This window comes from Pseudopipra pipra, chromosome 1, assembly GCF_036250125.1.
Source record: "Pseudopipra pipra isolate bDixPip1 chromosome 1, bDixPip1.hap1, whole genome shotgun sequence".
Lineage (NCBI taxonomy): Eukaryota > Metazoa > Chordata > Aves > Passeriformes > Pipridae > Pseudopipra > Pseudopipra pipra.
This window is the reverse complement of record NC_087549.1, coordinates 85837334-85854341: the sequence shown is the minus strand read 5'-3', so window position 1 is coordinate 85854341 and position 17008 is coordinate 85837334. Positions and strand designations below refer to the sequence as shown.

At 39.8% G+C, this 17008-nt stretch overlaps 1 protein-coding gene across 5 annotated transcripts in view; it reads left to right on the top strand.

Annotated features, from left to right (window-relative positions):
- The window catches only part of DUSP22 (dual specificity phosphatase 22), a 44135-nt gene that overhangs the window by 21497 nt on the left and 5630 nt on the right, over positions 1-17008 (top strand). For 3 of the 5 annotated variants that reach the window (XM_064663078.1, XM_064663087.1, XM_064663070.1), the window contains 3 exons: positions 8786-8835; positions 14177-14251; positions 15757-15928. In XM_064663078.1, coding sequence (XP_064519148.1) covers positions 8786-8835; positions 14177-14251; positions 15757-15928 — 297 coding nt within the window. Of the gene's footprint in view, positions 1-2097; positions 2380-2994; positions 3101-8785; positions 8836-14176; positions 14252-15756; positions 15929-17008 lie in introns of those variants that run through there. The other 2 variants (XM_064663095.1, XM_064663103.1) reach the window with 2 other exon arrangements.

Sequence of the window (17008 nt, the reverse complement as noted above, 5' to 3'; positions counted from 1 at the left end):
TAGACAGATACTGCTCAGCAGGTGAGAACTGTTAAAACTGTGTTACGATATTGGGTAGCATGCAGAAGTCTTGAACTGTAGGAGGCCTTTCATGTATGCAGATTGCATCTTGATGACATGAGGAGTGAAGTCTGCTGGGTTATGGCGGGCATCATGTTCTCTGCACAGGCTCTGCTATCATCAGTATCCAACCTAAAGACTTACAGAAACTGTTAAAGAGGGAGATAGCAAGACAGCCTTCAAAATCAGAGTTGCTGATATCATATAGCAAGGTCACTGCAGTTGTATAAATATCAGCTCTACAAATTAATAATTTAGTTGTCGGACTGTAGTTTTTCCATCCATGGTGCTGAACTCTTACATCACCAATGTTAGAAGCTATTGATTTTCAGCCATTGTGCTAACTTCAAGAGAAAGTGTACAAGCACTTCTTCTAACAAAAACCTTAACTTTCTTCTATGATGTTTCACTGCCTTTTCATGGTAAGGGTTTCCCCTTATGAGACGTTTCAGAAGACCATGCTGAACAAAAAAGCTACCATTTTTCTTTCAGGTGTAGCGGCACCAGACAATTCTAATTTAAAGTAATGCCCCGTCTGGCATTGGTTCTGCCTGTGAAGTTGGGACCTCTGACTAATTTTTCAAAAATTATATCGGTAGCCCACTAAGAAGCCACCAAGAGACTTCCACAAAGCGGCTTTTAAAGTGTGTCAGGCCAGGCCTTCATCATGGGGTACCCTTGGCAGAGGCTGATTTGGTAATACACTAAATTAGTTCACAGTTTGAATTGCTCATCGCACATGAGCTATGCCAAGGGAAGCACGTTCCTATAGTGGCAGCAAGGAGAGGATGAGGACTGTTTGAAGCTCTCAGTGATGAGCTGTTTGCACGAGAGATGTTTAGACCAGTAAATGCCTGGTGTTTCTTTTTGCTTGGATGCGGTGTTAACCAGAACAAGGACAAGTGCTCTGACCTGCTCATGCAGAGGACATGATGTGGAGAGTATGTTAGACCATGCTTCTAATCACAGAATTATAGAATGGTTTGGGTAGAAAGGGACCTTAAAGATCACCTAGTTCCTCCTCCCCTGCCATCGATGGGCAGGATCACCTTCCACTAGACCATCCAACCTGACCTTGAACACTTACAGGGATGGGGCATCCATAGCCTCTCTGGGCAAGCTGTTCCAGTGTCTCCTCATCCTCACAGTAAAGAGTTTCTTTCTGATACATAATCTAAACTTGCCCTCTTTCGGTTTGAAGCCATTCTCCCTTATCCTGTCACTACGTGCCCTTGTAAAAAGTAATGTGAGCGTATTCCAGAGGGGGAGTAATCATATTTCAGCATTCCCTTAAAGAAAGAGGCGGTTGGGATATATTGTTTTATTTTGTACTCAGAGATCCCCTGGAGGGTTCAGGGCTGAAGTGTGATAGGTAATGCTCAGATGTTAGATATGCCCGGACATGCCTAGGGTCTTGCATAAGTCACGTAGTCAAGGGAGATTAACAAAGTCCTTCCTCTCAGCTGAGTTATGTAGTTCTGTAAATATTCTTGATGTGACCTAAAGGAGATAAACCACAATTTAATACAAATTCATTGGTGTTTTCTCACACTCTGCATTCCTTCAGATGAGCCAGGTTAGAATTGCAATTTAGAGTTAGAATTAGAAATAATAAGTACAGCTCTCCATGCAAATAAAATAAAATCCTTAAGTCTTCAACATTTCTCTCTTATAGTTTTAGAGAGGAGAGAGGGGGAATGAGGGCTTTAACATGACACTTTATGTTTATGATTGGCACATTCCAGCCTTAATAATAACGAGCTTTTCAGAAGTGTCACTGAGACTACTTCCTAAGAAAACCATGAACCAACATTGCAAAAAACTCTGACTTGTAAAAAGTAATGTATTATTCCTGATAACACAAACCAAAAGTATAAATTCTGCAAGAACATCGCATTTGCTGCTGTTCGTATTGTTCATATAATTGCAATTTCATTTACAATATTTTTCAAAACCAAACCTAAGTGTGTTGTTCACTAAAGTCAATTAGTGGTTGTTTTTTGGCTGAAACAAAAATGCATTTTCTATGAGTCATTAATAAAATCAGCACTAATGGTGATTGCTACAGAAAGTAACTGAAAGGACAAACAAACGGTTGAACGGTTTTCAGTTTAGCAGGTTCAGTTTGGTGCATTACTGGACAAAACCCTTTATAAACTCTTGTTGGTTTGGCTTGAGGAAGCTTTGTGCTGGCTGTTTCCCACTTTAGCCTTTCTGCTGAAATGCCCCTAAACAAAAATAAGTCCTCCTGTCCTCATCTGTTGATGTGACGACTCAAATTAACACATGGTTTTTGACTAACCTGAAAGAACATACCAGGTGCTGGAGGTTTTCTATTTGCATCTCAGTTCACAAATTTAAGTTTAGGGGTTTATGTTAAAAAAAAATTTCTTGGAAGTCGTTGATGGTATCTTTACATAACTGTAAATAGAGAAGTTTAATGCCAAAAATACAATCCTGCTCTTTTTAAACTTTTTTTTTTTTACAGACCCTTCCCCCCCCCGCCCTTGGAGAGCAGAAATTTTGTAATTTGAGGTTCTTTGTCCCTCTCCTCACCTTCTAACATCTGAAATTCCAGATTCAGGCTTCCAGTGCTAACTAGAACCTCATAAATGTATATACAGCAGTGGAGGAGACAATGTTCTGAAAAATGTCTTTAAAAACATTTACTTGGAAAGCCCACTAAACATGCAATAATGAGTAGCATTTTTAGTCCTTATTCTCATGCAGAATGTTTTGCTAGAGTACTCTGTTTTATATAAAATTTGCTCGACAGTTTTCTTTCACATATAAACTGTATGTTAGTATAATTTAGGGTGTAATCAAACTGAATATCATTCTTAATGACTCCAGAATATCTTTGATCATTGCAAAGGAGCAACCATCCCTGTAAGTGTTGCATTTGTCTCACAGTACTTTCTGTACTTTATCCAGTTCGGAGCTGAAATCATTCTTAGTATTGTGCAATTAAATCTGTGTGTGCTCTTGAGAGATCCTGTTTTCAGTCACTGACCCATTATCTGACATTTAGCACTTAAAGGTAAGTCATTTTGCTACTGCAAAATTCTGTGTGTTCTACTAAAAAACCTAAATGCCAGTTTTGACAAGTTCAGTTAAAATGAAGTTGGAGGTTTTTTAAATAGATTATAAGTAAGTAGAATAGAAACAGAGTTTTTCTTAAACTAGACTGTTACAGTCCTGAGCACTGAATGAAATACTGGATTTAATAACAAAGATTTATCTTTTTTAAAAGCTAATGATATTGGGAAAGTCTTGTTCTTTAGTTTTGCTGACTTTTCCAAATGTGAGAAAACCGTTCTATTTCTAACTTTACTAGATCGACCTCTAAAATAATTAGAAATTTGAAAATGACTGCAATTCCATGAATACCTTAACTTAGTGTAATACCTCTGCATTTGTATATATGCACCTAAATCTGGTTTTAATACCTTAATAGTCGCTGCAGCAGAACTGACTTACTAATTCCAGAATTTGTGATGAAATTGTGCAAGTTCTGTTGTTGTTTCTCAAAGAACAGTGAATTTTAGAAATTTTACTTAACTCTCGCTTGTTTCAGCTTTGACAATCTTGAAATCACAATACTTGCTCTAGTTTTGTTAGCTCTCACTGTATCGGTTTAACTGTAGCACTTAGTTTCAGGACCTAAGAGAGACAGAAATCTAGTTTTGGTGGTTACTCTGCTGAAACAGAAAACAAAAAAGTAAATTATATTTTATTTTACTGATTTTTTGGGAGGACAATGTCCTCAGGATAAATACACCGAAAGAAATGGGAGTGCTGCTTTTATTTGATGAGGGCATCAGTTAGGATCACCATGTGAATAATAAGCAAAAAGTTTAGAGAAGAGTGTGTCTCTGTGTGTGTCTGTGTGTGTGTGTGTTTTGGAAGGTAGGGGTGTTTGGTGGCAAGGGTGATTGATGAAGAAAGGAAAGTGAGCAATGATTAAAAGTAACAAGTGGAAAGTAGTAGTGAATTGAGATAAGCAGAAAAAAGCATGTCATTGTTCACCATCTCATTGACCTAGGAGCTTGAGTCTGTACACATTCCATATGCATGTAATGTTTTATTACCTGAGAACCTGAATAGATTCTGTGTAATTAAAAATGTTGGATTGATTTTTTTTATTTTTTTTTTTTAATTGGGTAATCTGGGAAAAAGTGTGTTTGGAGAGATACGACATGACTGACTGTGCTGGTTTAAGAGTTAACCAGCAGGGGAAATGAACTCAATTCAAAGGAGAGATTATAAGTCAGAATAACAATTTATTAAAATAATACAGTAAGTACAATCATACAAACAATTGGCCTCAACCCACAAAACCCAAATGTATAACCCAGTACCCTGGGGCATGAACAAAGTGGTGTTCCTTGGGCCCTGCTTGAGTCCAAAGTAAAGGGAGAGGGGAAGAACCTGCTGGTGGGAGAGCTGCTGCAGTCTGGCCAAAAGTGGTGATTGCAGTCCAGTGGTGGTCTAAGTCTGGTTGAGAGCGATGAGTTGCAGCCTTCCTCTGGATCCCACGAGTGGGTTAAAAAATGTTCCAAGACTCCAAGATTATATATCCTCCAGTTCAGTGCTCCCCTCAGGGCGGGGAGTTCCACAAAGGGTGTGAGGACAAGAGCATCCTCCTATCTCACAGGCCTCTTAACACCTAGTTTATAGCCTGAGGAGTCAGGCTCTATGGGCAGAGGGTGCGAATAGTCTATTGACAACAATAGTCTAGTTTCTGGGAAATGGCATGGAAGGCTATAGAATACACAGTTTTGGGTTACACCCACCATGATGAACTGGTCTTCAGCTGTCCTAACTAGGACACTGACATAGCTGTCAGCTGAAGAAATGTTTGAATAACCACATATTATCAGCAGTATTCAATAAATAAAGGGGATGTATTACTTCATGTAGGATTTAAAATAGTATTTCTCTTTTCATCAGTTTTTAAGCTTTGCAAGCTTTTCACTTTGGTTTGAATAAATACCATGTTTTGGGATGAGTAGCTATTCTGTAGCACCTAATTTAGTGTGTGTAGATGAAGTGGTACAATACTTGTTTTGAATCGTTCTGTCCTTCCTTCACTATATAATTATTAGAAACTGTCATTCCTAGGGAACAAAGTATAGTTAATTTAAAAATAAATAAATAAAGACTTCCATATAGTTGACATAAAATTTATATTTGTTTTTCCATCTTCAGTATGCAGATTTGGTTCACCTTGGCATATTGTATCTGCAGCCAGATTCAGGTTTATTTAATGAAACTGCTGACTAGCTACTGATTTGGAACCTTTTGAAATTTTCACTAGGAGCTGGTCTGCCTGATTCTTCAACAGTCTTTTGGTTTAGCTTATTCTTAGTTGCTGTTTCAGTGATTGTTGCCACCTAACATTTTTATGCTTTGCAGTTTCAGAATGGCAAACTGGTAGGCAATAAAGCAGTGATGTCTCTTTCTTGCATGCTAGTACCACATCTAAAATGTTGTAGGTAGCTATTTGCTTGCTTGATTTTAATTGTTCTGCTTCAAAAGGTCCCCTTGGGACAGTTCTTCGAATTTATCTGTAGGGTATGTGCACAGGAAAGACAGCAGTGTCTTGGGGCACAAATATAAAAATATTTTGATCCTGGGGTATTTTTTTCCAACAGAGTCACAAACAGCAGAGTTCAGTAATGAAGTATCTTTCTATTGCTAATACATTTAAAAAGAAAGTCTATACAGCGTGTGTGAGAAAAAACTAATTCCAGAAATCAACACAGGAATATCTATCTACATGAAAAATCATTTGTCTCATTTATGAATACCTGGCCCATACAATCTTGTGGTGGTGTTGTATTTCAGGTATCCAATTATGATGAATGATATTTGATCCTATTATTATAATTTATTATTTCAACCTAGAGAAGCAAAACTCGATGGTAGGGTGGGATCCTCAGGAGTTACCAACTCTGGCCAAATTATGTTTGGTTCAAAGTCACTGAGAGTTTCACTGTTGATTTTTGTGGGACCTGGGTTAGGTCACTGCACAGTACTTTTGAAATCCCACCTCTAACTATTTCTGAGTTGAGTGTGTGATTATTTCCTCGCAGGGAGGAGTCCATCACCACAGCCTTCCAAAAACACAGGTGACACGCATCGGTCAAAATACCAAATTCCAGTAACTTTAACCATCTCCTGCCTCAGAAGCTTTATTAATAAGGTTAACAGGCTGATGCTGAGCACTTGTGAGCACAGTAGTGAAAAGTGCGCTGTGGGCTTCACTGGAAATTGTAAGTGCTGAAGATGCCCAGGATCAGGCTTTGGATGAGCCATTCAGTACCATGTGCGGTCTCTCACAGGCTAGTTTCGTGATTGCTTTCAGTAGTTGGAACTAGCCAGCCATGACAAAAAAAGAACACTGTGGGTCTTAAACTTGTCCTGGTGCTACTTCTGCTTTTAAAGTGAACATTATCTGAAAGTCCCTCTACACTCAGCCTGTGAAAAGCACTCAGCATGTGCCATAGCTTCTGAAATCTGCAGAACAACTTGCTGGAGGAGCGAACCTTCTGGCATACTGTGCTCCAGAGTTAGCCTACCTCCTACCCTCAATTTTCAATTTTTCAATGGCATGGAGTTGCGGAAAGAATAGCATGTAAATTTACTTTCGGGTCACAGGCCCTCATTTTACTGGAGTGACTCACTTGAAGTGATATTAGTGTCCGAGGTAAACCTCTCAGATGTGTCATACAAGGTGCTTATTATCGTAATTAATCTGTCACAATATAATTCTCATCCTTGGCTCAGCAGCGTATCAATATATGTATTACTGCTACATTGTCTTTCTAAATGAATGTGTCTGTGCAAGCAGTTGTGCATCAACCTGTGGCTGTGGAGCCATCCTGGTTTCCTACAACAGGCATCCCTTTTGTTCATACAAGGCAAGAGGGACTGTTGCTTGCTGATGGTGTTGCTTCTGGCCACAGGCTGCTTTGGCTTCCAAACTGACTTCATTCTTATTCTTTCCCCTTGGCTGCATTTTGCCATGCAGCTCTCATGCAGAATGCCACATGTGCTGTCCCTGGCTTGATGCTGTCCTGATGGCGCCTTCTCCCTCCTCAGGCACTGCTGCTTCTTCGTCTCATGCTAAGCATTGTCTGCAGAGCCTTCCCCACTCTGACTCTGCCTTCCCCAAACCAGAAGGCCATAGACAGAGGCAATTCTCCTCTGGCTGTGGCATGCTGGGGGTGGACTGTGAGGAAGACTGGTAAAGCATGTTGGGGACAGGGGAGGCTCTTAAATCTGTGTGGCTATGAAGAAGATACTGTCTTGAAGGGGTTCTACTGGGTTGAGAAAATAATTGGTGCCATGTGTAAGCAGTGATGAAGAGATGGGGTAGAGGTATCACCACAACCTTTCTGACATAGTGATGAAGTTCATGCATCTTGCAGAGGATTAACATGGTGATGTGTCATGGTGCAGGAGTCAGGATCTCTTATAAAAGGGATTGCTCTTCGGTGTGAGATAGCAAGTGAAGAAGCCAAGTGTGTGTAGGGGAAATAAAGAGGGCTTTCTGAGCCAGCAAAGCAAAGGTGTTGGAGGCAGTGCTGCCTCAGGTAGCCATCACACTCGAGCAGTGAAAATTCCTCCCCTCCTCCAAGCTGGCAGATGAAATGCCTGGTAGGTACATGTTGTGTTCCACCTTGTTGGCAAAGGATCTCTTGTAGATAAATGTGTGATGTTACATATGTGGTGTTGAACATGTGGGGTTATTACAGGGGTGTGCATTGTTACAAAAAGATAAGGTAAGGTGCGATTTATGGTCACCCTTTTGCTTGAATTCTTATCTTTACAAGTGCATCTGAGAATCTGTAACTCTGCATCTGAGATAATTCTAAAGAGTTCCAGTGAATGGTTTAGTTTTTGTGTGACTGAGCTGCAAGTTGTATTCTTGGAAGTCCTATTTGAGAAGTCAGCTAAATATGCTTTCAGAAGTGTTCTGTTTCTTAACAGTCATAGGAGCAAAGCAAGCTTTGAAAATAAAATGACAGTTAAAATGAACGTTGACAATGCAAAGCAGTAGAATATGAGTATAGTGTTGTTTTAAATATACCCAGTAACATTTTTTAATGCATCAGAAATGGTTACCTAACTTCCGTAACTGATCTCGTAACTTATGATAGCTGACTAAGAAAGACAGGCTAACATTGTGGAAGAAAAGTATGAGTTTTATGGTTGTCCTTCTTGAAGATTCCCCCCCCCCAAAAAAAAAGACAAAATCCATAGCACAAACATGTTTCTTCTTTGAAATGCATTTTGTTTGGTTTATCATCTTTAAAGAAAAATTATTGCATGGGATCAAAAGAAGCATCTGTTCAGAGAAAGGGGAGGGCAGGAGAACATGTAACTTAGTTTTACCAGAAATGTTAGAGCAATTATATTTTCAGAAGGAGGTTTAGACCTTTTTAATAAAGATGCTTCTGTTTTAAAAAGCTCACTATTTGTTCTTGGGAGAAGAATGACTAAGCACTATGTGCTGGTGTCTTAGCAACAAAGGTGATGTGAAAAGAAGTGGTTTAAAATCTGACTGTATGGAGACAATCTATGCATGTGTAAATGATAGTGTTGCTGCCTAAAAGTCATTAATATTGCATCAGTCTAGAGCAGGACTTGTCCCTGAGTAGATAAATGTGTTTAACCTGAATCTTTTCTTCTCATGCCTTTTTGCTACTTCTTACAGGGAATGAAGTATCTGTGCATTCCTGCTGCTGACTCACCCTCGCAGAACTTGTAAGTTTTCTTTAAAAATAAATCACAAAACCCAGAAATCCCCCAGTACTGTGATGCCTGTTTTACAATTTGCCAAAAGATTTGATTACACAAATGTGGTTTTCCATCACTTAAGAAAACACAGTAACACTTTATTTCAGCCTCCTTTTTGTGTGTAAGGTTTGTAGGAGTCTCAGTTTGTAAACACTTTTCATTTGTGGCCTTAAACTTCAGGAATTCCCTAGTGAATCTGCTCCTAATTCAGTGCCAGTTTATTCTAGCCACTGTTTTTGTAAGTCTTTTTGCTTGGCTCCTCGTTTTTGTTAGTGCTATCACCAGCCATTAACAAAAAGAAAATATTTGAAAGAGGTGTGTAGCCTGGTGCTTCAAGGGCTGAAATAAATTCCTCACAGTGAGCCTCCAAAACAAAGTCCCAGTATGCAAACTACCCCTGCAACTATCTGCTCTGGACTTCTTGAACCTGCCTCAGAAGTCCCTGCTGCCCTCAGTAGTTAAGCTGGCATGGCAGGGAGTTTCTGCCCTGCAGTGATTCTTACCTTGAGGATATATGTACTGCAACTAGGGTGTCCCAGCCTTGCTCTTTCTCATCCCTGCTAACGTTCACATAATGCTCATTTCTTTCCCTTGGTTTTAATTGAGCATAGCAAGTCTTGATTCCAAGGAGAAACCAAAACAAGAGAACTTGAATGGTGACCAGCTCTTTCTTCTAGAGCTCACTGTTTATTTTTGGGGAGAGGTGAGGGGGGTTTCAGCCACATCCTGCTACCAAGTTTTGTAGAGAAACAAGTAGTTGAAAGAGGCCTGGTAGGTACGGAAGGAAATGCAGCACTGCTTTTCTCTCATATCACAGCAGTATTCCGGCTCATGCTTTCGGGGGATATTTTTAGAGTACGTGTTTCTCATAATCTAGAAAGATTCCAGTGTGGCACTTGATGTGTGATGATTTGCCTTTTTATTCTGCATTTCTGTCATGATTTTAGGGTAAGGGAAAAAAAAAAGGCACCACACCCTTACCCCCAATAAAAACACCCAAACACTTAAATTTCAAGACGGGTCTGTAGTGAGAAGGCAGATAGCTAACTTCCTTTGTCATGGACAGCTTCCATGGCCTTAATATTCAAAATTAATAAAAATAAGTAAACGTAAAAAAAATCCTTATGAGAAGGAAAACAAATATGAAATTAGAGGGAAACATACACATGTTGGCATTTTGAGGTCTGTGACATTTCTGAAAACGTTTTGCCAATCTGCTTCCTTTGTTAGAGATGTGGATTGATTGGGAATAGAACGAGAAAAGATGGCATTTATTATGAATGTTAATCAGTGTACAATTCAGCTCCTCTCTCACTATTAAATATCAAGGAGTTACATTGAAAAAACTCCTGTGTTTGAGCTGTCTGGCGCAGTACCAAGGCTCTTAAAGCTTCAGTAAGAAGATAGAATATTTGCATGAGTATTGTTTCTGTTACGCTGCAGGCATCTAAAATACTTGCTTTGGTATCAGGTGGTTGCAAGCAAACGTCATTACTTCTAATACTGATACATTCTATCACTTAAAATAAAACTTGATGAGTAACCTATTTTTCTTTTTTTTGTTGCTTTATACAGTCCAGGTCTTCCAGTCAAATCAAATCATGATGCTCGCAAATAGCAACGTTGCTTGCTTTGCACATACAGTCTTCTGAAAGCAAGAGGAAGCTGCCTTTGTTCAGCCTGTGAGGACTGGGCACAGTCTTATCTAGGAGGGGTTAACCATACTGCCTGTGCCCACTGTGCAGGGAGGGATAGCTGGGGAACAGGAAAGGGAATTGCTCCCTCTGCAACATCTTTTGCATATCTACCCTTTTCTTTCAGAAAAAGGGATTCTGCTGGTGTCAGGAAAAAACCCAAACAACTGAAGCAGCATCCTGTATTGCAGGTCCATGTGTTCTCTTAGCAGTGGTTGACAGGCATAACTGACCAGATACACACTGCTGTTTCCCAATAGCAAGCTTGTCAGAAGCTTTGCTAATACTTTGCTAGCAGGTTGATGAGGTCCAGCTGGAAGCCTTTACCCACTGAATTTTGGGACTGTGAGCTCTTAATGCACTTCAGCATAGTTTTTGTGAAGGAAACTTCTGGGTTTTTATGTGTATAATGCACATTTACTCCTAGTAAGCTTGTTTAGTGGAGTTCTCTTCCTCAGAAGGATGAATTGCCAGGGAAATACAGCAGGGATTCCCCTGTTAGCATGTGAATGTCCACTGAAGCGTCTCAAAAGCTTGATTCTACTCCCTTGTTCTGCCCCTACCAAGCACAGGAAGCAAGTAGTTGCTTTTGAGACTCAAGGTGTTTCCTAGATGTTACAAATCAGTGTTTTCCCAGTCTGTGAAAATTTTACCTTGGGCCAGTGGCTGCTCCAGAAATGTCATCTCCTGTAGAACTTGTCGCTAAAAAGTAAATTCTGTAGAAATTAAATCTTCCCTTCCTGCCCTGTTCCAGTTAATTGTCTTCAGCTTCGCTTTTCTAAGGTATTAACCTCCAACAGTCAGGCAATTAGTAGTGATAATACAGAAGCCAGATGACCTATTAAGAGAAGGAAATTTTGGTGGATTTTTGTTGCATTTAGGTTACCAAAGGAAAGAAACATCGAGATGATTTGTCCCATCTGATTTGGATGCTCTCTTTTTAACCTTCATAAATACTTGCAAAAGTCTGACTAGCAACAAATGAAAATAAGCTCTGGCATCATAGCTCTGCACTCTAGTTTAAAACTCTGTCTAGTTTTGGATTATGCAGCATGCTAATGTGTAAGTTTAGGTAACCTTTACAGCATGCTGGTAGGGGCATTGTACTGGTGGTTCTTCCTGTGGTGTTTTCCCACTGTGAAGATGATGCAGTTCAGGATGCGTTAAGCTGGGAGATGTGAAAGCCAGATATCATGTAATAAATTGTCCTGAAGTCCAACAAATAGGCTGCAAATCAACTCATTTGTCAAGTGCTTTCCTGTTAGAGATGGTAATCAACTGTTTTGTGGTTAATGTAAGACTTGACATTCTTCTTTGTGTCTGGCATTTGCCACACAGCTAACTGGTCCTCAGTCTTAGTTTACATGTAAATATGGTTTTACCATAACTTTGAAAATGAGTTTAGGCAACTGTGTCTGCTGGCTCCAGAAGAGTGGAGGAGTACATTTCTCCTCTTCTCTGATTCAAGGTGAGGAGGGGCTGTGGTTCTACAGAACAGCACTAATTCTAAATGTGACTGTTTGTCTTCTTGTTTTCATGAATGCCTGTAAACACACTTGACAGCGTTTCAGCAGCCCGAGCATCAGCAATAAGAAAGGGCAAAAAAACCTGAGTGGATGTAGTTCACTATGTTTAATACCTTGCAAAGGTGTTATGCTCAGTCACAGATATTTTTCAAATCAAAGCACTGAAATGTCTAACCAAAACTTGTGCTAGACCACTGAAGCAAATTCACTGGTGCTTGAAGCTGCCCTCATGGCCAGATTTTCTAGAGAGAAAGAGAAAAGACATGTCTGAGAAGATTGGGATGTTGTCAATACAGACCTAACCAAGTTGCGTTTGACTGAATTCTTTCAGTCTCAGCTAAGTGCTCCTTCTTTGTGCAATAGCAATGCTTCTTGCACACACAGACAGACATCTCCTTTGTCCCCTGAGTTCATTTATGTGAAGCCTCTTGTGCTCCCCTGGCAGACCTGAGCACCATGATTTGTTAGAACTCAGCCAGTGAAAGTGTTTTGGAGTGGCAGTCTGAGTACAAATGCATTTGTAAGGCTTTGTCTGTCTTCACTAATCCCACATACTTCATCTGTCCCTTGAGAAACATAAAACCCTGAGTTGCCATGCTGTCCTAAAGCTTGGGATTGCGTGGTGCCTAGAGATTTTCCAAATATGTTGCTCAGATCTTCTCCAGCTATGCTCTCCATGTTGTATCCAGTGATGCAGGGGCTGCCTTGGAGAGGGAGTCCTGGGCTTTGGGATCCCTGTTTTGTGATATCCCAGCTTTAGGTATCATTGCCTTTGCAAGTTCCACAGGCAGTGTCACTATTGCATCAGTGTTGTCCTCCAGGTCTTGAGTGTTTATAGTAGCAGCAGCTGCACTGTTAGGCAGGAAAGGGAGCTTCCTTTTATGTGGGTATTCCTGATTTTTGTGTGGCTGCTGGTGCTGGGCTGAGGTTTTTTTGTTTTACCCTTGTGGTATAATATTCACCCAGAGAGGGGAAACATCTTGAATGCAGGACGTTGTGTTTCATGGGTGTTGAGCTCAATATGCTTTCACGTTTGCCTTTGCTAATAAGCCTGGTAATGACTGCCCCTTAAGAACCTCTTTCCTCTGTCCACATTGCTCAAATTGCTACTGCTTGTGAGCTTGAATTGCAAGAGCACTCAAAGGCCACAGTGACTTCCAGCTCTGTTGAACTAAGGTGCTGCTTGCACCTGCAATAAAACTGCAGGCAGTGCCAAAGGCTTTGCAGTCAGAATGGCAGGGTGAGCAACTTGTGACTCGGATGCAAAGAAGCAGTGCTGCATGCTTACTGAGGTGATGACAGCTGCCCAGTTATTATCCTTCAGACTTGTCCCACTTAAAATGAAGGAGCACATGTAAAGGATAATGAGATTACACACCTTAAGGTTTGTAAACTGAGTCTTCTCTACATTTTCTCCTCTGTTGCTTTAAAAAAGGTAGGCTGTATGCAGGGATTGGCTGACACCCTGAATAAGGGCAGGCAGAAGAAATACTGCTGTCCGAGAGGAGAAAATTGGAAGGACCTGAAGAAGCCAGGGCTTGAATTGAGCATTTTTTCATAGCAGGGACAACAGGGAGAGATTTCATGTTGCAAAGAAAAAAGGCCTAACATTTGGATGTGTTCTAGCACATGGTTTGAAGGAGGAGGTAAAGTCAAAGTTAAGTGTCTGTTTGGGCAACGAATAGTCTCTCTTTGTGAGAGACAATATGAGAACTATTTGTGTAGTTGTGCTGAGATCCATCTGACATCTGGGCATATGTGCAGACCCGTGAGGTCAAGTTGCTAGTTTAAAGAGGAATAAAACACAAACCGAAATACAGATTTGACAGTCATCAGAATAAAGTGTTTGTTAATGTTATCACACTGTAGTGCCTAAAATACTGGTTTCTTATTCAGATAGAGTGGAGAATAGCTATGCCAGTGAGTTTTGTGTTTCATTGGCAGACACTAACTTTTACTTTGTATGACCTGTATTCAGTTCTGAATTCTAGAAACATTGTTGAGCTTTCAGATATATTTCTCTTTTTCTAAGTAGTGATTTTACTAAATAGATCACTTTCTTTATTCCCCTTCTGCTTTTGTTTTCAGAGCAAGGCATTTCAGAGAGAGCATCAAATTTATCCATGAGTGCCGGCTCACAGGTGAAGGCTGCTTAGTTCATTGGTATGTATACGCTTCCTACAAAAAAATTTTAAGGGTTTCTCTACCTTGATTTGAATGCTCATAATTTTAATAAGTTAGTGAAATGCTCCCTTTATTCAAAGAGCCTCAGAAGATTTGCAAATGCTATTAAAAACTCATGCTAGGATTTTTGAGTCTCTGGAGTGGGCAGCTGCCTAGAAAGAAAAGGAACCCAAGAAATTTTTCTTGACCATCTCTTATCAAACATTTTTGTAGGATTAATTTGACTAGGAATGTGTTGACTGAAGACATATTATTTATTTCCCATTATTTTAATTGCTGTATTTCTAAATGTTATTTCCATAATCCTAATAATTTGATTAGTTTCTCTAACAGCTATTTTGAAAACTTCAGAATTGTTAAAAAAAATCTCTTCTGAAGATAAATTGAATTTTTTTCCTCTTTTTTTTTTTTTTGTCTTTAAACTGCTGAAGCATTTAAATGTTGCATTTGTTAATAGCAAGTATCTGATTGGAGATATGCTCCCGGGACCGTAGAGAATAGAAAAGGAAATCCCACCCTGGGGTTTTTTCTTGCTAACTGCTATTGGTTGTAGTCTTTGTGCTGTATGTCCAAGTGACATATCTGAGTCTATATCTGGAATCAGAGTCATCTTGTGATTTGAACACTGGTCTTATACACAGGCCTTGAGCATAAATCCTCACTTTGCTATTGACTTATGATAGGGCATGGGCCATTTGGTCAGTCTTGGTGTATGGGAAATAGGAATAAGTAGTTTGAATTCTGATGGGATTTTGAAAAACATTTATTTAAATTTGTGAAGATTTCAGAAACATAAAATGTTTTTGACATGCCAAGTGAAAGAGTCTGTAACTCTTTTTACTCTGGTAAATGTAACTCAAACACATTTTTTATACTCACAGTAGTAAAAGTTCCGAGTTTGTCCAGTGCTGTCCAACCAGGCATAATGAACGATTCTTACTCTATCCCAGCATTTCATATGGGGAAACTGGAGTCCTGAGAGTTGAAGGTGCACAGTTGCAATGGATAGCAGAAAGAGGAACTCAAGCAACCAGACAATGTACTTTTTAACGGTTCAGTTAAAGTTCATTTTGGCCCCATGAAATTGAAGCCTTTATTCATGATGGAGAAGGAACAGTATTATTTCACTGCTCTGATCTATATAAGCAGAAGAAAGTGGGTGACTTATTTCTGCCTTATTAAGAACCAAATCTAACTTAAAATGTGTGCATTGTCCCCTGCTTTTGTGAAGACTTCGTGTTTATTTCTTCCTTTTCAGTCTCTCATGAATTACCACTCAGAATCCACTTTCTCAATCATGTTGTAGATTCGTTCTGCTACATTTGAAAAAGCAGCGCCAAAACTATGTAACTCAAATATTTTAATATTTCTTCCTTGTGGCAAGCAACACAGCACTCTGCTGTGATGTTGAGAAATGGTGCTTTTAACTGTGACAGATGAAGTATAGTACTGCTTCAGTGTATTGCACCTCATTTTTTGTGCAGCCTTGCAGGTGTCTCCAGGAGTGTAACACTGGTGGTTGCCTACATCATGACCATCACAGACTTTGGTTGGGAAGATGCACTGTCTGTTGTCCGTGCAGCGAGATCCTGTGCCAATCCAAACATGGGCTTCCAGAGACAGCTACAGGAGTTTGAAAAACATGATGTTGATCAGGTAAATGAACTACAAACAAGAGTTGTGAAACACAGCTCCAAGTCAGATCATGGGCTACTTTTCATTAGTTTGTGGTCTCTGTGGTTTATCTGACCCTGTTTTTGCTCTGAGGGAGTGGCTTCTTAGCCCAGCCTGCTCCACTGAGGAGGTACAGATAGAACTGAGTATCAAGGAATGCTAGATGGGATAAGGGATGAAGCACAGCACCTAAACACCTCCTGCCTGACTGTGCTCTCAATCTAGTGATTGCTTCATATGTGCTAAGACACAATACAAGACTGATGCCTTTAGAGGGGTAAAAACTAAAGAGTGAGTTGCTCAGAACACAGCAGAAAGACCAACCTATAAGTACCAGTTGCATAAAATAGTTGTTTTCTTCACAACGTATTCTTGGAATAGTAAGCAGGAAAGAAATCATAATCAGAAGTCTTTGCTATCCAGGAGTTAAACTGGGTTCTCATTATGACTTACATGTTGTGTCCCACTCACGTTCTGTTGCTTAGACAATAAATTTTCTGGTGTATAGGGCAGTCTTAAATCTGACCCTTTTTTTTCTTATTAGCCTTTGAAGGCTTTGTATGACTAGGAGAATTAAGGGAAGAGTAGGACTGCCAAGTGGTTTTCATAAGACAAAAATTAGTTTCTTACTCCGAAAAAGAACTGTCCCACGCAGAAGACCTGCTCTCTGTGGGTGATTGGTGACTTCCACTTATGTTAACAACCTAGTCTGGCTGCTCCCTTCATTTTCCATTGCTCAGCATGTTGCTGTTCTCTGGGCTTTTGTGCTTATGGTGCTTATTAAAAATCAACAACAACAACAGAGGCAAACCAAAATCGGAAAGCAAAATACATAAGGCAAAGGATGTTTTTTTATTCCATCCCTGTCATTCTGCTGCAGAAAGCTCAGAGTTTAGAAATTACCATTTGTTTTGTATGATGCAGTTTGCAACTGTAAATATTTGCGTTTTTTTACTATTTAACTGAATGTTTCCTGGATCGTTTGGAACTGGTATAAATGGTAGAATAACTGATTTTTAAGAGACAAAAGTCAGAGAGGGACTTTCCAGACTTGTCTCCTTC